At 33.7% G+C, this 22,265-nt stretch overlaps 2 protein-coding genes across 2 annotated transcripts; one reads left to right on the top strand and one right to left on the bottom strand.

Annotated features, from left to right (window-relative positions):
• The first annotated feature begins 5,408 nt into the window (after positions 1-5,408).
• On the top strand, positions 5,409-6,185 carry LOC109677552 (olfactory receptor 7G2-like). The gene has a single exon (XM_020153471.2). It carries the CDS (start codon positions 5,409-5,411, stop codon positions 6,183-6,185), a length of 777 nt encoding a protein of 258 aa, XP_020009060.2.
• A 9,210-nt stretch (positions 6,186-15,395) lies between these two features.
• Positions 15,396-16,328, bottom strand: LOC109677551 (olfactory receptor 7G2-like). Its single transcript, XM_020153470.2, has one exon. It carries the CDS (start codon positions 16,326-16,328, stop codon positions 15,396-15,398), a length of 933 nt encoding a protein of 310 aa, XP_020009059.2.
• Positions 16,329-22,265: the final 5,937 nt, after the last annotated feature.

Genomic DNA, 22,265 nt, shown 5'->3' with positions numbered 1-22,265 from the left:
CTCCAAAGAATGGTAGAAAATCTTTGCCAGCTATTCATCCAGTCAGAGACTAAAATCAATTATGCTAAAATTGCATCCAGTTTGGCATGTTGTGTTTTAATTTTATTTATTTCAATAAATTATTTCTTCCAGAATCTACAGGGAACTTAAAAAACTCAATCCCCAAAGAATCAACAACCCTATAAAGAAATGGGTATATGAATTGCATAGGGAATTTTCAGTGGACAAGGTACAAATGACCAACAACTCCATGAAGAAATGTTCAACTTCAATGGCCATTAAAGAATTGCAAATAAAAACTGTGCTAAGATTTCACTTCACCCCAGTTAGAATGACTATCTTCAAGAACAAAACAACCACAAATGTTGGTGAGGATGAGGCAAAACAAGAGCCATTATACACTCTTGATGGGAATGTAAGTTAATACAATCATTATGGAAAGCACTATGGAGATTCCTGTAAAAATTATAGACCTGCCATATGATCGAGTGATACCATTTTTGGGCATGTATCTGAAGGAGTGTGAGTCAGACTACAATAGAGACACTAGCATACCAATGTTCATAGCAGTGCTGTTCACAGCATCCAAGCTATGGAAACATCCCAGATTCCCCACAACTCATGAATGGATTAATAAGCTGTGATATATAGATATATGAAATTATAGTCAGCCATAAGTAAAAATTAAGTTATGTGGTTTGAAGGTAAATGGATGGCATTGGAAGACATCATGTTAACTGAAATAAGCTAGGTTCATAAAGACCAAGGCTGCATGTTTTCCCTGTGTTGAAGATAGAGCAAAAAGTAAACATATACAAAAACAAACATGATCACATACACATCTACAGGTAGAACACGTTGGCAAAAGTGGAACTACAATAAGGATCTCATGGGAGGAGGGAAGGGAAAAACAGAATGATAGAAACTCAATAATGTTGAAATATTTCGCATTTGCACAAGTAGAGGACATACAATATTTACTCAAAGCTTTTGAATAATGGGAAGTGGAAGGAAAGGGTAAGGGAGAGTAAGAGAGGGCATTGAAACTGACCAAAATAAAGCATAGTCACACCTGGGTACATTAGGAAAGTCCTTCACATGTTGACTTTTAAATTGATAATGAAAGCCAGGAGTGTACAATAGGTACAATGGGAGAGGTAACTATGGGAGTGGGGAGTAGAAAGGAGGAGGTAAAAGTGAAGGAACATAATTGAAGGACTTCATTTACATATAAAAAGTAGAGTGATGAAACCTCTTGCAATTGCTTTAAGTGGGACAGGGAAGGAGTGGTGGGGTGAGATGGAGAGGGTGATCAAGCAAATGTACAATGTGAGGCTATTCAGAATTGTCACAATAAATGCCTCTGAAAAATCAATGATGCTAATAAAAATGTAGGAAATAATTTATTGAAATAAATGAAATGAAAACACAATACTTAATACTTACTTAAGTGTATACTTAAGTGATACAGCAGTAGCAAGAGATAATTTTAGAGCAATATAAAAATAGAAAAGATATCAAGTAATCAACCAAACAATGTATCTCAAGGGTTAAGAAAAAGAATACCAAACCAAAATTAATTGAAGCAAAGAAAAAGCAAACTTTAGGGCATAAATAAATGGAATTGTGATTTAAAGACCCAATAGAAATCAATGAGAGTGCATTTTTTTGAAATGGCAAACAAAATCAACAGTACTTTAGTTGCTCTAAGGGGAAAATAAAAACCCAAATAAATAAAATTAAATATGTAAAGTGGGGCATTAAAACTGATGCCACAGGAAGGAAAAGAATCAGTAGAGGATATTCTGACCAACTTTATGCAAAATCTAAATTGGAAAACTTTATGCAAAATCTAAATTGGAAATCTAGAAGAAATTAACAATTTTCTGAATATACATAACTTACCAAAATGGAATCATGAGTACATTGAAAATTTCTAAAACTAGTAGTAAATATTGAGTTTGAATCAGTGATAATACTCTCCAAAAGAATATTCAATACTGAATTCCCTGATAAATTGCATCAAAGTTTCAAAGAATAACAAATTTTTCTTAAATTATTATGGAGAATTTAAAGGGAGGAAGTCCTTCTAAGTTAATTCTACAAGACAGAATTAACTCAACAATATAATGGTAATGCTTTTATATAAAGGTAATTACCTTTATATGAAAACCAGACAAGGACTCACCGAAAAGAGAAAACTATTGGTCAATATCACTTATGATCATAAATATAAATTATCAAAAATACTACCAAGAAGAACAAAACAGCACATCAAAAAGATAATTTTCAATGATCTAGGGGGGATTTTCCCTAGCATGCATGGATGGTCCATGAATGAAGGATTCCCCATCAACAGAAAGGATAACTCTTAGTAAATGAAAATAAGCATTTGGTAAAATTCAACACACCTTCATGATAAAAGTGTAAGCAACTTACATACAAAAGGATACTACTTCAACATAATATGTATTCATGACAAACACATAGCTATTATATGGAACATCAAAAAGCTGAAATCATTCTCTCTTCACTTTTCAAATAAGACAAGAGTGCCCACTGCAGTGGTTTACATAAGTGCTCCTTCAAGGCCCAAATCTTGGAGTTCTCCATCTAGGTCTCCATCCCTAGAAACTATTGATGTGTACACAGCCTTTAAGATTTGGAGACTCCTTGGAATTCTTTTAGTCATTAGGGGAATGACCATTATGAAAATATTGGGATTCTAACAAATTCTTCTTCCTCTCACATCAGAGACATGAGATAAGCAGATGTTAATGTGCTTCAACCAGGATGCACTGCCTCATTCTGGACCAAATGCAACAAGGCCAACAAATTATAGACTAAAGCCCTCTAAACAGTGAGCCAAATAATAACTTTTTATTATCTGGTTATAACAGACAATTTTTACCATAACAGAAACCTGTTTAACACATATATTCTTCCCACTCTTATTCAATACACTACAGGAAGTATTAGCCAGGGCAATCATTAAATAATAATAACTAAAAGACAACTGAACATGAAGGGAGGAAACAAAATTATTCCTGTTTGCAAACAATCTGATTCTATATAGAGAAAATTTTAAATATTCCATGAAACTAATTTTACAAGTGGCAAATTCAGTAATGTTTTGAGATGTATAATCAACACAAGATCACAAAGCTAATTTACCTAAATTAAAAAAATTATAAATTCATATATAATGAGTCTATATGACAAAAAATATGCTGATAAACACATAAGCTATCCTTACATATAAACAGTCTTAAAATGAACATCAGCATGGGGGCATTACACAATGGAATAATGGTTGAAATCTGACCAATTGATCAGCATAGCGGGACACACTGCATATTACTGCCATTTAGTGCTTTGTAATTGAATTGGCAGCTTAATTAAAAATGTAGAAGCCTTTGCATATATGGAATTGTCACAATGAAATCCTTTCATGTTTTTAATGCATGCTAATTCAAAAATAAATAAAAATAACTGTGCAGTATAACCTAAAAGTGTTGAAGCACAATTTCACCTCACACTCTCTTTGATGGAGTCTATTGAAATTATGCCAACAATATTGAAAAAGATGTTTATGAAACTTTAACCAGGTTTCATGGCCCTGTCTATATTTTTGTATCCATAAAACTGATTACAAAACTAGTTAAGAATCTTCCATGCAAATTGTATTAAAAATTAAGGTTTAGTATACCTCAGTGATAGTGAAGAAAACAACACTGCTGAGTATTTGCCTTTTTACCATACTCAGTTGATATTTATAATCACATTAGTATACCTATATATATTACACATGTGTTATCATCTAAAGTGGAAATCAGTCTTCCTGATATCAATCATCCAGAGTTTCCTTTGTTAATAACATAAAGTGAACACTGGGATTCATTAATGAGTTGTGTGTTGTGAATTCAAGTTCCATGAAATGGAAATGAGCAGACACAATGGAGAGAAGAGAATGATGCAAGTCTGTTCTCAGGGGTCAGGAAATTATCCGTACTGTATTACTCCCTTCTTTAAGGATAGTCTTTAGGATACACACTATACTGGGATCAAATTTGTAGTAAAATAGCTGTCCTAATGAGGAGCTGGGATATTGAGTCCCCAGAGAGGTAGAGACCATAGGAGTTGGCACATATTCTCACACAAAAGCTCTGCTCCAGTCATGAAACAATACCTGAGCCTCCTCCAAGTAATAATACTTTTGAGCATGAGACTATTAAATCATTCAGTCTTCCTGCCCTTCCTGAACACAGATCTTCCATCTTCAATATCCAGAAGACATGGTGAACATCATTTGCCTTGAAGTATACCAGGTAACACAATGTCCCTTTGTAAATGTTGTAGAAAGGAGAAAGGTATGCTTTAGAATTTTATCCTGAGAATCAGTGAGGAGAGTAAGGAATAAAGCAGAGAAAAATGTGATGAGAAATGACATCCCCTGCTTCTTTTGTCAACTATCCGTCACCCTCTTTCTCTTGACATGTCCCCTGTGTGTTTCCCCAATGCTGACCCAGACGCATGCTGCTCATCTCATACTCTATCCAAGAAGAAGCCCCATTGTTAAGCATTTTTATTAGCATGTATTACATATGCAGGGTTGTTTCATTGCCACTTTTCCATATATCCATTCAGTGTACCTTCATTACATTCACCCCCACCCACCATCACTCGTTCTCATCTTTCTCCACCCTACTTCAAAAGATTTTATTGTTCAATTTTCATACAAGAATACAAAGTACATTGACAATATTTATTTGCGTTCACTCTGACTATTCACTATCTCCCTCTCACGTGTACTCACCTCCCAACAGGACATGTTTTACATTCCTGTCCTTCATTTTTTTAAGTATATTCAAAGGGGTTTCAGCATTGTGTTTTATACTTTATTCAGATTAATTCCTTTTGTTACTCTCCCTTACCCACTCTTACCTAACTCTTATTATTCAGAAGATTTCAGTGTGTTTCACAATGAAGGCCCATTTTTAAGAGTAGAAATTTGGCCATTCTCAAACATGATTACAATTAGGAAAAAGGATGAAATATGCCTCCATTTTTCTATATTATTGGTGAGCATTTTTCATAGAGTATTTAGTACTAGGACAGCCATAACTCTGGATCAGAGTCTGGGTAAGCGAACAAAAAATTTCACTTCTTTAAAGTTCTGGAGAATAACAGTATAAAGATAAATGTATCTGCAGGGATGTTTGTCTTACAGGTTCCCAAGTGATGATTCTGGTGGATGCATACATTTTGTTATTGTTTTACTCAAATTTTCCACCAGATTTTTCAGCAACGTGGAAGCAAAAAATCAAACTGGTATTTCAGAGTTTCTTCTCCTGGGATTGAGTGATGATCCAGAACTACAGCCTCTCATCTTCAGCATCTTCTTGTCCATGTTCCTGGTCACCATCTTGGGAAACCCAATAATTATCCTGACCATCAGCTATTACTCCCACCTCCACACACCTATGTATTTCTTTCTCACCAACCTGTCTGGTAATGATATTTGTTTCACCACATGTACAATCCCAAAGATGCTGATGAACATTCAAAAGAAGGATCAGAACATCTCTTACATATGCTGCATCAGCCAGGTCTGCTTTGTTTCAGTTTTTGTTGGCATGGAACATTGTATCCTTGCAGTGATGGCCTATGATCCCTATGTGACCATTTGTCACCCTCTGAGGTATACAATCATCATGAACCCCTGTCTCTGTGTCATGCTAGTTCTGGTCTCTCTGTTCATTAGCATTGCAGATGCCCTGCTGCACAGTCTGATGGTTTTGAGGCTGTCCTTCTGCACAGAACCAAAAACACCCCAGTTCTTCTGTGAACTTGCTCAGCTCATTAAGCTCTCATGTTCTGATCCTCTGATTAATAACCTCCTGATACTTGTTACAGCTTGTGTATTTCGTGGTGTCCCTCTTGCTGGAAAAATTTTCTCTTATATAAACGTTGTTTCCTCTGTTCTGAGAATGCCATCATCAGTAGGAAAGTATAAAGCCTTTTCCACCTGTGTATCTCACTTGTCTGTTGTGTCTTTGTTTTATGGGACAGGTTTTGGTGTTTACATTAGCTCTGCAGTTACTGACTCATCCTGGAAGTCTGCAGTGGCTGCAGTGATGTATACTGTGGTCCCCCAAATGATGAACCCCTTTATTACAGCCTGAGAAACCAGGAAACGAAGGAAGCCCTGAGGAAATTCATCAGTATGACAACTTCTCTTGTAAGATGTATCACTTGTTATGGGCTTGGGTTTCTAGAGTAAGTGCGAAATGAGCCAGAATATCAGACACTTCTGCCATTATGTTCTTTTAGAATGACAGGATAATGTATTTTCCAGGTTCATTTTAGTTTGGGATCTGACATTTTCTTATTTAGTTCTGTACTATATCATATATTATTTCCATCCTCTTAATTTATTTCCTTTATGCAGGATCTAGAGAAGTGTGAGGGATCAATTTCTTAACAAATTTTTGGAACACTCACAAAAGAACATAAGTTGGAGAAAGCAACCAGAGCAGGGACAGTATTTAAAATAAGATGTCATCCTACCTAGAGAATACCTTTTACCTGATCATGTTGTTAGGACCTTCAGAATCTCATCCAAGAATAGTAACTACTGAGAAAGAAGAGTGGGAATTTATAGCCTGTGATCTATTACTTGTTAAAAACATCCTTCTGAGGGAATCATAACATTCATCATATTCAGTCATGATCAGATGACATCAGAGGTTTGAGATATCTGACTGTTGCTGGTAGCTGATCAATAAATATTCCCTAAGTATTAATAAGGAAATCAACTCTTAAATTCATTGGTACTTACCAAGGACATCAGAGGGAAGGACTATGCCAGAACCTACAGGTGAGCATCTTTTAGTCCACCACAGGTGGCCTCATCCTAGGATGCATCATTTTAGGAAATACACCTGTCTAGCTTGATACCCAATCTTGATTCCAGAGAAAGAAAATTAGTGTCCTTCCCTGAATGTATTTATAGTTAGCTTTTCCTTACATCCACATTACTACATTCCTCCTTTCTTCTTCATCCTTTTCTTCTTCCTGCTATACTTCTTCCTTCCTTCTTTTGTCTCTTCTGTCTTTCCTCTCCTCTCCTCTACTCTCCTCTCTCTCCCTCTCTTTCTATCTGTCTCTTGTTCTGTGACTAAATCTTAATCTATTTCTCAAGCTGATCTGGAACTTGCTATGTAACCAAAGATGGTCTCATATTTGTGAATCTTCTCCCTCAGCCTCCCAATTCATGGGATTACTGGAATATAACATATGGTAAATCCTAGGTTTCAGTGGATTGAATCATGGTCCTCAAAATATATCCAGATTCTTTCTCAGTGACTTAGATTGGCTAATGTAACATGATTGAGGAAAGGGGAACTGAAGAGAAGGAAATTTTCCTGAATTATCTTTATGGGCCCTAAATATTTTCAACTGTTTTCCTATAAGACACACAAAATGGTAGAAGACACACAAAATGGTAGAGGACATTGAGATAAAAGGAGACTTTGAGTAAAGAGATAGATTTTGGATTTATATAACCGGTATTGCAGTATCAGTTCTTGGTCATTTTCCTTTAAAATTGTCATTTTCACAGGGTAGTAATGCATTCAATCCCTACTGAGGAAATTCCTATACAATGTATTTCATAAATATGCTATAATTTAACTGTGTTAAAATTTTTTTGGTGGAGTGGGGCCTTGTACTTGCCAGGCAAGCACTCTCCATTTGTCCTATGCTCTCATTCTAACTTAATTAATGATTCCATGACTTCTTGTTAGTCTCATCAGTTCTTGTGATACTAGGACTTGAACTTAGGGCCTTCACTTTGATCCACTCTACCAGCTCTATTTTTGTGAAGGTTCTTTTGATATAGGCTCTCATGAACTATTTGGCCAGGCTGGCTTTGAATTGTGATCCTCCTGATATCTGCCTCCTGAGTAGCTAGGATTATAGGCGTGAGCTACTGGCACCCAGCTAGTCTCATCACTGTACTTAAGAATCACTCGTGTTTTTATTCCTTTCTTATCAATAGCTCATGTTTGTATTTTGTACCTGGGGACATTTAGAATAAGAGGCATTTCTGATGTTGATGGAATTTTGGTATCTATATTATATTATATCTATATTATATTTTGAATTAAGCTTTTTGAATAAACTCTTATGTGACTTTTGAAGATAATACAAATTAATTTTATGTTCTGGGAGGAATTGTTGGTTGCAACAGTGTAGCTTGCCATGATTTAGAACTTCTAAAGACTTTTCCTAAATTAATAAGCTAATTTACTTTCCCACTAAATACTGCTGGTGTTCCACATCATCCCTCAAATACCTTCATTTACTCTAACATGTCATTGGTGTAGAATAGCATTCATTAATTCACATTTCTACTACTATGAAATTGAGAATCCTTTTTCCTTATCATGTACCATCTGTTTTTCCATTTTTTGGAATATTTATTTTTGATATTTCCATTGAGAGGCTTATGTGTTAAAAATTAATTCATAGTTCCTTTTGTGTCTGTGTGTGTTGTGTGTGCTAGATAAGCATTAAATTTCCTCCTTAGCCCCAAATAGGTTTTATTTTGTTAATGGAATAGTTGTCTTTGAAATATGAATATATTCCTAATTTAGTCTTCCAGAGTGACTTGACTTTTTTATTTACTTTTTGGTGCTTACTATATGCCCTCAAGTATGTAGGTTTCACATTGTTTAATTGGTGAATATTTTCTTTGGTCTTTGTTCAATAGGTCCTGATATTGAAACCCCTCCTTGCCTCAGTAAAAGTTTTACACTATTCTTTTTGTAATTTACAGAGAAAAAAACCAGAAAATTCTTTTAACATTTAACTTGAGACAGAAAACCAAATTCATTTCAATTTTATAAAACAGTTGAGTAAGCAGACCAACCATCCACTGTAATGCCAGTTCAGAAATAAACATTTTTGATTTATAGGATAATATCTGTATGGATTTTCTTTTCTAAACAATAGAATTGTTGTATTTTTCCTGCACTAATTTCACTTGTATTCATTATTGCAGCATATGTGCCAGATTAAACAAAATTTGTTGTGGCAACAAATGAGCACTAAAATATTTTTACTTATAATCACAATGCTACCACAGGCCACAGATTATTGTCTTTTTGAAGGTTTTTCAATTCTCTGCATCAATATTATTAACCCAGAAACACAATTTCAATCTAAGAACTGTGATCTGTGTTAATATGTGTTTGTATATAACATATGCTACTGTTTTGAATGAAAATCGGTAGCAAAATTCTGAAAAAGGAGTGAAATAACATTCCAATGTCTAGTCCATTATTATTGCACATAATATATTAGAAATTTCACGTTGTAGTACATAAAATCAGATTCCACTTTACCTGATCCATCAGCACTCACTTCTGCATTGTTTATGCTACAATGTGTATATTATTACTTTCTTTGCAACATATACATGTATCATACAATATATAAACATAATATCACTATACCTGATACTGTTTGTAAGGATGATTTTGACTATAAAGATAACTAGGGAAAAGGAACTAGAATTTAATAAGAAAGGAAGATATGTACATAAGTGAATGGCCCTTGAGATCCACAATGGCAGAAACAGGTAGACAGTAAAAGATCACAAATTTGTGATGACAGATTATCCAAGACTAAATTGGGAAAGGCAACAATAAAGTCCTCAAATTAATGTCTCAATTCCTTACTCAATTATCTTAATAATTTTACATAATAAGGAAATCACACTCAGCACATGTGAGTTCCTTTATAAGCTATGAGTATTCATTAAATATTTACTCTACTTCAACTATGACAGGTCTTGAAGTATTCAAGTGTGCTTTGCTCAATGCCATTTTTCAGTCTCCGTTATCTTTCCTCTACCTAAATCTTTCCAGGATGGCTGGAAACTTATGATATTGAATTTTCTCATCCTAGGAATCAGCTTAGGACATACCAATAAAAATTTTTACTTTTTTCAGTTTTATCTACAGACTGTAATTTTCATGATTTTTCTCATTTACTCTTTGGGTAAAGGAGATGTGCAACATATCCTTACAGATTAGTGTTTTATCTATAAGTAAGTGTGTACAATTAATATTCCACCAAAATAATAGTCACTATAAGTGCACATTTCAGAACTATATTCTCAGGTCCCAAGTGTGTGTCCTGGTTCGTATCAGTCTCTTGCTACATAATCATTTTGTAATTGGAGTCACTGAAAATGAAGGAATCCTTGTTGATTTTCAGAAGCATGAACTAAAACAACACTGACCTATCTAAATTCCTAATGCTGCTGACTTAGAGTTCACATCATGTGGGGGTAAATACTCATCTCTGAATCTCAGTCTCTTGACTTCAAATTCCTGAACCACCATGCCATAACATCAAGGTTTGATGTGTCAGTGCGTCTATGTGTCCATACCTAAGTCACTTTCCCTTTATCCTAAAATGAAATCTGGGCTGAAATGGGGGCCATGGAGGTACCTGACTCTTAAAGCTTTTAAAAGGGTAAAATCAGTTAATATTAGTAAAGTGCTGAGAAATGTGCCCAGTAATAAAATTCCATAAGTCATAGTGCTATGTTGATAGCATTTTATTGTAATGTATATGTATTAGAATTTATAATAATACTCATATTAGAAAAATTAAGTAAAAGGATAAATATTCAATAAATGAGACAAAGAAATGGAATAGGTTATTTAAGAGGTCTTGGAAACTCTAGCTTTTGCTGAAGATGCTATTTTGTTTCATGGGCTTGGAAATTTTAGTTCTCTCTGTAGAGCACCAAAAAACTAGGTAAGTTCATAAAAATTTATTAGTTCTCCTCTAGGCATGCCACAAGATTGACAATTTTATGAGCTCCTGGTTTTCATATATAGTTGTCTCATGAATAACAGCACTACATTATGGAATGTCTTCATAGTTCACTATGTTGATCTATGTCCAATTTTATGAAACTGACACTTTGTGCAGCCAGCCCTCTGTGCTGTTATAAGTATCCAACTCATTCTGATATAAGACCAGTTAAGAGAACCACTGGTCTAAAATCCAGAATGAATATTTTTGCATTTCATTTTCTTGGTCATTTGATATTTGAATCAATCAATCAATCAATATATGCTGAAAATTCCTTGCATGGAAGGTATAAAACACAGCTTGTCAATGTGTGAAATTCACCCAAAATTTTACTGAACTTGGTTTGCTAATATTTGTTAAGAGATTTCACATCTATGTGTTCTAAGAACATTGGCATGTAGTTTTGTTTTATTGTGTTGGGTGTTTTTGTGTTTGGTGAGTATTGTGTTGGGTGTTTTTGTGTTTGGTGAGAGAAATACTGTACTCTCATAAAAGGTTTATGAAAGTACTTCCTATCCTCTTCAGACTTTGGAGGAATTTGTGAAGAATTGCTATTTCTTAATGGTTTCTAAAACTCTGACAAATCAAGTATGTCCTGGATTTTCTTCAATGAGAGACATTTCCTTATTGATTTACTTTTCTAGAGTGTTATTAGTATGTTCTATTTTCTATTTCTTCATGAATCAATCTTCATGGATTACATGTGTCTAGAATTTCTCTATTTTCTGCAAATTATCTAGGTTATTTTATAATTTTTCATAGTAACCACTTATGAACATTCAAATATCTTATGATCCTTCAAATATGAGTACAATAATACTCAGTATTTTCTCAGTAAATAGAATTGGTTTTTTCCTTTGAGAAATGAGAGCATGTTTAATAAGGAAGTAATATTATCACAAAATCATGTCAAGCTATTTAGATAATTTGAGTAGGAGAATTTTGTAAATACAGAAAATAGGTAGAGGGGATTTTAACATGGCCTTGTAAGGAAAATGTTTTTCAGGAAACATCTCAGTAACTACTTAATCAAGGATGAACATTCAGTACATTTACCTCAAAGTGGGTTTTCCTGTTATATAGAACCCACATTGCCCTAACCTCAGGAGTAGACTGAATCTAGTCTCTGCATATGATCTGTCCCTTGCTAGCCCTTTCTGATTAAACTTCTTTAAATTTTCTTCTTCTCAGACATATCCATAAAAGTTCGTTAACTCTTGCCCTCTTTCTATGGAGACCAATGAACTGGAGCATTGAGATTGAAATAATTTGTGAAATGTTACACAACTGGACCCAATACAGAGTCAGATTTTAAGCACAGATAAAGATGTAATTACATTTCACCATATCTTCTGTGAACAGTGTTCAACTTAAAACATATGAATTGTTCATATCTGTAATTTTCCACATACTCTGGTTAAATGTAGGTAACAAAATTAGAGAGATATAGTACATAAGGAAATAATTTGTTAAATACTGATAATGCTTTAAAAATAACAGGAAAAACCTAAACTCAATTTGAAATATGACTTGATTTGATGTTGTGATAATTATATAAATGTAAACTTTAGGATGGGTGTGGTGTCTCAAGCCTGTATTACAGGCTGCATCACAAATGGAGCTTGGGTAGCTCCCAGTGGGTTCTCAGAGCATCCCCAGGAGAGAAACCTGTGCAAAAAGCAGATCATATTCAATAAAAGCCTGCTGTGGTGACACATACCCATCATCCAAACTATTCAGGAAGATTAAATAGGATGATTGCAGTACAGCCTGAACTGTGCATAAATTGAAGACCCTATCTTAAAAATAACCAAACCAAAAAGAGCTAGGGGCATGGATCAAGTGATAGAAAATTTCAAGGCCCAGAGGTCAAATTCCAGTACCACAAAAAAAGTTAATACAATATGAAATAGTGGTTACTTGAATCTGGAAAAGGCAGGCAAAAGGAAGAGACAAGGCAAGATCAAAGTTACAAATAGATAGGAGGGATAAATTCTGGTATTTCATTGCACTTTAGTATACTGCACATCATAAAGTAGGGATTTGATGATGACTGCATTAAGAAAATGTGACAGATATATGTATATATACATATATAATGGAATATTTTTCAACCACAAGGAAAAATGAAATTTTGTCATTCACAGGTAAATGGATGGAGATGGGAAACATCATCGAAAGTGAAGTAAACCAAGTTCCGAAAGGCTAGGAGCACATGTTTTCTCTCATATGTGGAAGAGAGATCCAAATACTAATATAAGCATTATCATATATTTACATTAGATTTCACAGTATCTACTCTGAGCAGTGTTCAACTTAAAACATATTAATTGCATATATATTTATGCATATACATACAGAACATGTTTCCAAAAGTGGGAGTGTTGGGGGAGACTAAATGAAGATGAAAAGAAGCAAAGTTTGATAGATAGTGGATAATATTAAAGTGCAATCACATCTGTGTAGAAAAAGACACAATGAAATGCAGTGAAAACTGTGGAGCAATACAGAGTAGTGGAAATGATGAAGAAAATAATAGAGGGGCTTAGACTGTTAAAAGTACAATAAATTTATAGAGAAGATTCCAAGTCAAAACCCCAGTGAACAATGAACAAACACTTAAACAATGAAGGACAGGAATTTAAAGCAGGATATCTTAAGGGGAGGGTAATAGTAGCAGGAACAGGTTAAATGAAGAGGTTAAAGTGGTTAATATGATTGAGATGCTTTATATACATGTATGAATATGGAACATTGAAACTTGTCAAAGTTATTTTATGAATGGGAGAAGGAAATGAAGGATAATGATGTAGAGATTGAGGCAAACCAGTGTACAATATGTGTATATGGATATGTCACAATTTAATCCCCCCCTTTAACTATCATATACTAATAAAAACATTTTAAAAAGTAAAGGAGGGTTTTGAAAGAACACAGCAGACAGTCTCTTATTTCCAGTCATTTATAAATGAATGAGGTTTTCATTTTTACAGATCAAACAGAGGTCTAGGAAAGACACATCAGGTGGCATGAATTTGAAAACATAATACACAACAAATTACCTAAGAATATTTCCAAAAATTTCTATTTAATATTTTCAAATTATATTTCACTACAGAGCTAAAATCATGATAAGAGAAACTACCACCAATGGGTCTACTGTATTTAACTAAATAATTTTAAAAATTGTGTGAAATGAATTTGTAAATTTACTTGAGTATACTAATAATTTCATTGTGTGCCTCTTAAATATAAAAATGAAACTAAATTGAAGAACTGCTTCATTAAATTTGTTTTCAATGTTATATTATCTTTCAAAATCCACAGGAAAAAATGTACTCCTGACACACCATAACAGTATTAAATCTCAAAAACAGAATGTTAAGCAAACAATACACAAGGGTCATATGTTAAGATTCAACTCTTACTTGACGGAAAGTACTGGTGTTTAAAATCTTTGCCTTGCACTTGCAAGACAAGCACTTTATCACTTGATCTGCATTCTAGCTATTTTTGTTTAATTTGTCTTTAGCTATGTCTTGTGTTTCTCTGTTCCCCTATATCTGATTCCCAAATAGCTTGAATTGTAGGAAGATTTCCATCTTGCTTGTCTCAGACCTGTTCTGAAGAGGTGGTGCTGAATACAATGGATCCCAAGGCCATCAAGAACAGATGTCTTCCTGAGCAATCACTTGATTTTCGTAGGAACCACTGACTCTCAATGATACTTTAAATATGACTTTCCTTTTCCTTCTTTACATCTTTACACCCAACACTTTCAAATGATGACCTAGTCTTTCTAAGATCACAGAAATTGAATTAAATTTATTCAAACATTTCATTTTGTTGAATTCATGTGAGATGAATAAACAGTGAAGTCTTAAAAACACAAGCTAGAAGGGAAAATTAAAGTCACCTTCAGCAAATATTCAATGATGAGGAATGAAGAAGGAAAAATATAATAAAAATTATGATTTAAAAAACAACAAAATTACTTATATCACATTAGGAGTTCTACCAAAAATGTTGAAATTAATTTAAATTAAAATCAATAAAATTAAATTCTAATGCACATGTACAAATAAATGTATGAAAGCAAAAGCTATACAGATCTAAAATAAAGATCTAGTCATGGAGTATGATAATAAAAAATTATATTGAGTATTTGCTTTTTGCCAGAAATGTACTAAGTGTCTTTTCAACAGCTGTAACACACTCATCAGGGACACTCATAAGATTATTATTAGACCATCCACACTATCATTGTCCATGGTCTTGTAGAAACCCACATCCAAATAGCTAAGAAACATTACATGAATTTTCAAGAATCCCAATGCCAGTACAGAAAAAAGTCAGTTCCCAATCCCGAGTAGAAACATTCTCAGTTATTATGATATTTATTCCTTGTACCAAAAGAAATTGGTGGTGGAAGATATCACCATTTGGCTCACTTCTAACGTGAGGCATTCTAAAAGGCCAAGTCCAAAGACATGACACAGTCAAAGAGAACATCTTCTGATTAGTTTCTTCAAGGCGTCTTTCATGTCCCTGTTCCTCAAGCTGTAGATAAATGGGTTCATCATTGGGGGAACTACAGTATACATTAATGAAGCCACTGCAGTAATCCTGGATGATTCAGCAACTGCAGAACTAATGTATACACCAAAAACTGTCCCATAGAACAAGGAAACAACAAAGAGATGAGATCCACAGGTGGAAAAAACTTTATACTTTCCCCCTGCTGATGGCATTCTCAGAATACAGGAGACAATTTTAATGTAAGAGAAAATAATTCCAAGGAGAGGAACACCACCCAATAAGCTAGTCACTGTATATACCAGGATATTATTGATGAGGGTATCAGAACAGGCAAGCTTTATGACCTGGTCAAGTTCACAGAAGAAGTGGGGGATTTCAAAATCTGTGCAGAAGGACAGCTGTAACATCATCAGACTATGCAGCAAGGCATCCCCAATGCTAATGAACAAGGAGAACAGAATTAATAAAATACACAGACAGGGTTTCATGATGACTGTATAACTAAGGGGAAAGCAGATAGCCACATAACGATCATAAGCCATTGCTGCAAGGAGAAAATTTTCCAATCCAGCAAATATGAGGACAAAGCAGACCTGGGTGAGACAGCCCGTATAAGTGATGGTTTTGCTCTGCCTCTTCATGTTCACCAGCATCTTGGGGACTGTACTGGTGCTGAAACAGATGTCAGTGGATGAGAGATTGGAGAGAAAGAAGTACATGGGGGTATGAAGGTGAGAGTCAGAGGTGATAGCCAGGATGATGAGCAGATTCCCAAGCACTGTGACCAGATACATGGACAGGAACAATCCAAAGAGAATGGACTGCAAGTCTGGATCCTCTGAGAGTCCCAAGAGGAGAAATTCCATGATACCTGTTTGGTTTCCTGAGAACATGTTGTTTAGGAGGCTGATGATAAAATACAGGTGATGAGATAGAAAACAAATGAATAGGACTCATTATTTAATAAAACTCTCACATCTGCTTTGAAATGTGAATATTATTAATCTTTCCCACTGCTTTTGCCTCTCTCTCTCTCTCTCTCTCTCTCTTCTCTCTCCCTGTCTCTTTCTCACTTTCTCTCTCTCCCTCTTTCTCTCTCTGTCTTTTCTTTAGATATTTTATTTCAGTACTCTTTACTATACTGCTTTCTTGTCCAAATTTTATTCCCTAACTTACTTCTCTTTTCTTGCATTTTTGAAATGGATAAGAATAAAGTACATATGCTATATAGAATTTTCCCTGGTAATTCTCCAAATCTGAAACCAGTATACAAACAAAAAATTTACTGTATTGTCTAAATCAAACCAGCATAAATTGGCTTTTAAATGGAGACAGACATGAATTTAAATCTATTGTTTTTGCTTAGGTCAAATAAGAAAAAATTCTACTGTGTAAGTATTTCCCCTTATTCATAAAATGAGAAACCCTTATTGAACCTTATAGGACTCTTGTACACATAAGCAATGAACAGACAAAATATTTATTTCTATTTTTGTTCTATTATGCCATGAAAACAGCCAGAATATCTGGTACAGTTCAACACAGAAGGTAAGTGATGGGTGGGACAAAATTTAGGAAAATGAAAGATAGATGGCCAATCTTTAGTATGACCAATGAAAATTTTAGGGAAAATGATTTATTAAAACTCCCTTTGAGAATTTTACATATGTAGAGAAGTATAAAAGTTCAAAAAGTAAATGAACAAAGTTGGTATGAATGTCTCTTATTATCATGTAAGTATATGTCTACTAGTGAAATGAATCACACCTACATGCAGCAATACAAATAATAAAACCCTAAGATGGATAAGTAATTTGCTTAAAAGGTATCTATGTTATAATGGAATTAAGTTTTAAAATATCATATATACTAAAATTTATTTTCCTACCAATTATATCAATTGTTCAAAAATGGCAAAAATGAGAAAGATTAAAGTACATACCAGTAAAAATTAAATTAAATTATGCTGCTATATTTGCATTAGTTACTGTTAAAATAAAACAATGCATATCTACTTTTCCACATTCTTCATCTATGAAGGTCATGCATTTTTCCATTCCCAAGAGAACCATTCGAAAGAAGTTAGTATTTGTCGTTCTCTTGGGGCTTCAGTACATTGAGTGCATCAGCAAACCATGCTATTGTTTTGCATTTCAAAAATTCATGTACTGTTCATGTTATTTTCTTATTTTTGAATAATATGTTTAATTACTCCTCTGTTTTAGTACATTGTATCTGTGTTTCATTAACTTCAACCATCTTATCTTATTTCAATATCTTATAACATCACAATTCATTTATTATTTTTCCAACTGATGCACATATTTATTATGGCATATACATATATGCTCAGAGATAAATAAAATATAAAATGTGCATAAAAGACAATAATACATGAAGAATAATTGAATTTAAGACATGTTTCACTTTGTAAAATGGAGAATATAGTGAAATATAAAATATATATTATCTTAATGCCTATGAATTTCTATTAAGAAAAGCAGTCTGATGGCAATATATCATTTTCTATTTTTGAAAACATGCATACATTTTTTCTTCTGTTCGGAGTTTTAATATTTAAATACTTCATGAATATAGACAGATAGGTAGACTAATATGTAGTCATAAAGTCTTCCTTTTTTCTCTACTTGTTCCCCTTCAGAATATTTATAAACAGAAGTGTCAGCCAAAGATTTCCACTACAACTGGGAATAATGAAATTATTTTATTATAATGAAATTCAGATGTAATAATCAGCTACTCATATATAATTGACCATTGCCAAATAAATAAAAGGTTGGTGGATTCTAGAATATTCTTCAAAGATAAGACAGAATAGACTGCTGTTAGGAAGAAAACGATCCTTGGACTTTGGGTTCAGAGTAATAAATTAGCATGCAAATAGTGCATAAAAAGAAGCAAAGAGGGGACAAGAGGAGAGGAGGAAAGTTTAGGCAGATAGCTTAAAAGTAACTCATCTTCCACATAGCTTCATGTCACAGCTGTGTAACAGACTGAAAGACGAAGATGTGTCACCTCTGACAAATTAGAAAACTAGTAGATCTCAGATTACCTGGACGCCAACACTAATGAAACACATTCAGTTCCCTGTGTGTGAAGATGAAAGTTCTGTTTTCAGGAACACAGAGAGGAAAACACCTGCCTCCTGTGGAGAATTGATAGTCCCTGAAACTAAGGTGGTGTGTGTTGCCTATTGATATGGTCAAGGGTATTGAATGGTGATCACAGGCAGTCTGTTTGCAGTCTTGATGGCCCTTGGGTTCTTAATATCCACAGCTCCTCATTAGCAAAACTCTTTGGGTCTCATGTGATTACAGGGCCACACAAATCCCCAAGGTGCCAGAATGAGCGATCAAGAACTTGTATTTGCCTAATTGTCTGCAGTAGAGAGGCAAAAAAGAAACCTTCTTTCTTCCCCATTTTTGTTTAACATTCATTTAAAGTATATTTGACACTTCAACAGTGTTTGACACTTTTATTCAATTCCATACTGCCTTACTGATATCCTAAAAAAAAAGAAAGACTGGTACCATATTTACATTTGTACATATAATTTTTTAAGTATGTAGATATAGAGATTACTATTTTAAATGCATGGAATAATGAATACATAATAAAAATCAGAAAAAACAAGTAATGATACTGTGCATGGCTCCTGTGACAGACTCTGCTAATTCATATTATATTCAATAATTCTAATATATTATGGGAAATCAATTTTAAAATATCAGTTTTTTATTAGGTAGCATTAATGTGGGCTATTTGACATAAAGTAAGTTGCATTATGTCAACCATAAAATTCAACATCCTTTTATGACAAAATTCATGAACAAATTTGGTACAAAAGGATCATATTCTGACATAATAAAAGCTATATATGGCAGACCCATAGTCAGTATCACACAGATGATAAAATATGAAAACATTTCCTCTAAGGTCAAGAACAAAACAAAAGTATCCACACTAACAATTCTTATTATATTTGATACTAGAAGTTTTAGCCAGGATGATTACGCAATAGAAAAAAAAGTGTACAATTAAGAAACAAGGAAGACAAATTGTGGCATTGCATGTGATATGATCCTATGTATAGAAAATCATAAAGACTCCACCAAAAGACTATTGGAACTGGTAAATGAATTCAGAAATGTAGCAATATACAAAATGAACATAAAAAATCAATAGCTTTTGTACACACCAAAAATGAATTTTCTGAAACAGAAATCATGATAACAATCCTATTAAAAATAGCCCTCTTAAAAATATCCAAGATGTTGGCCAAAAAATAGACATTAAGGCCAATGGGACAGAGTGGAAGACTCAGATATGAATCCATGCATCTGCATCCATCTGATTTGTAGTGTGGCACTGTAATCACTTGAAACTCAGAGAGTTTTGCTTAAGAGCATCTGTGGATATTAATGACCCAAAGGCCACCAAGGCTGCAAACAGACTGCCTATGATCACCATTCAAAACCCTTGTCCATATTAGTAGGCAACACACACCACCTTAGTTTCAGGGACTGTCAATTCTCCTCAAGAAGTAGTATTTTCTTCTTTCTGTGTTCCTGAGAAAGAACTTTCATCTTCTTCTTCAGGCACAGGGAACTGAATATCTTTTATTAATGCTGGCATCCAGGTGATGTTCTCATGCTCCATCCATTTACTTGAGAATGACAAAATTTCATTCTTCTTTGTAGCTGAATAAAATTCCATGTGTATACATACATTTTCTTAATCCATTCATCAGTAGTGGACCATCTTGGCTGTTTCCCTAAGTTGGTTATTGTGAATAATGCTGCAATAAACACAGGTGTGTATTCTGGTATATCCCTAGGAGTGGTAGTGTTGGATCATATCAGAGCTAAGTTTAGGTATTGAAACTAGTGCAGGAAAGAGTAAGGAATACATTGGAACATATAGGCAGAGGCAATAAATTTATAACTAGTACTCCAATGGCTCAGCACTAACAGAAAGGATTGACAAATGGGATTATATGAAATTAAAAAGCATCTCACAGCAATCAAAATGGTTAACAATTTAAAGAGGTATTCCAGGGAATGGGAGAAAATCTTTGACATACCTCAGAAGGGATTAATAACAAAATTAAAAAGGATATGTTTAAACTTGAATTAATTCAAAGAGAATATAAATAAGCATCTAAAAACAACAAAATGACAGGAAATACTACACACCTTTCAATAACACGATTGAATGTTAATGATCTCAATTCTCCAATGAAAAGACATAGACTGATGAGTTAATTTTTTTTCAAAGCTTTGAACATTTCTTGCCTACCCAAAATGAATTTCACTGTCAAATACTGGCTTAGAATGAAAGGATAGAAAAGTATTTTCCAAGAAAATAGACCAAAAAAACCAGTCAAGAGAATTTGTGCCCATATCTGACACAATAGATTTCACCTCAAAATTAGTCAGAAGAGAAAAACAATGTCACTTCATATTAACAGTTGGAACAATCCATCAAGAGGGGATAAAAATTGTAAACATATACAACAGCAAACATTGGCACACTCAATTTCATAAAAAAAAAAAATACTAGGCAAGAAGCCCAGAGAGTAAAGGATAAGGATATTTACTGAATATTTCAAATGACATCTGCTAAATAGGCCGAAAGGATTGACAAATGTGATTATATGAAATTAATAGGCATCTGCACAGCAATCAAAATGGTTAACAATTTAAAGAGGTATTCCAGGGAATACCGCTCCAAAACAGGTCATATTTTAGGTCATAGATAAAGATTTAAAAATGAAAGAACATTGAAATAGTGACCTCTATTCTATCAGGGTACAACGGAAAAATCTAGAAGTCAACAACAGAAGTGGAAACATTATGTTCCCATGTATGAAAATAGAAAAATGATATCTGTTGAATTTATTTCAGAAATGGGAGAAGGGGGGGAGGGAGGAAGGAGTTAAGAAGAATGATGGAGGGAGTGAATTCAACTATGAGATAGTATAAGAAACTTTTCAAATGTCACATTTTACCCCCAGTGCAACAATAATAGGATAATAAAAAATAAAAATAAACTACACAAAATGTTCAATCAAATGGAGAGTGAACAATACACTGTTTGATGAATACACTGTCATTGAATAAATAAAGGAGGTATCAAAAAAATCCTGGAACACAGAATAATTGGGATTTAGCAAAAACAGTACTAACACAAAATTCTACAGCAATGAAAGCCTATATTAAAATAAAAACAAAGATACCAAATGAATTACTTAACAATGCACCTCATGCTTAAAAAACAAGAACAAACCAAAACACAAATTATTAGGTGGAAAGGAATGATAAAGATTGTCACAGAATTTAATAAAGTACAGACTTAAAAAACAAAACAAAATGTAAAAGAAATAAATGGTTGTTTTGACACAACATTTAAGAGATGAAAAATGTTAAAACAAATACCAATGAAATTCATTAAAAAAGTGGATAAAATTCTAGAAGCTTATGATCTTACAAAATTGAACCCAGAAGCTTAGGCAGTTCACATATATCTATAACAAGTAGTGTGGTTAAAACAGTAATAAAATGTCTACAAGGAAGATCTAAGGACTGGATGATCAACCAGACTTTTCAGGAAGAATTAGCACAAATTCTACTCAAAATATATTATAAAATAAAAAAAGAACACTACCAAACTCATTTTACAAAGCAAGTATTACCACGATACCAGAACCTAGTGAGAACACAAAAATTAATGACTAATTTCCTTTATGAACATAGACAGCAAAATTTTTAATAATGTAAATGCAAAAAAAATTCACAAACAGATTAAAA

Source organism: Castor canadensis, chromosome 14, assembly GCF_047511655.1.
Source record: "Castor canadensis chromosome 14, mCasCan1.hap1v2, whole genome shotgun sequence".
NCBI lineage: Eukaryota > Metazoa > Chordata > Mammalia > Rodentia > Castoridae > Castor > Castor canadensis.
The sequence above is the reverse complement of the archived record's forward strand: the minus strand, read 5'-3'. Positions and strand labels throughout refer to the sequence as shown.

Bases quoted from the DNA above. Each gene is read 5' to 3' on its own strand.
- LOC109677551 (XM_020153470.2), bottom strand. From the start codon at position 16,328: ATGTTCTCAGGAAACCAAACAGGTATCATGGAATTTCTCCTCTTGGGA.
- LOC109677552 (XM_020153471.2), top strand. From the start codon at position 5,409: ATGTTCCTGGTCACCATCTTGGGAAACCCAATAATTATCCTGACCATC.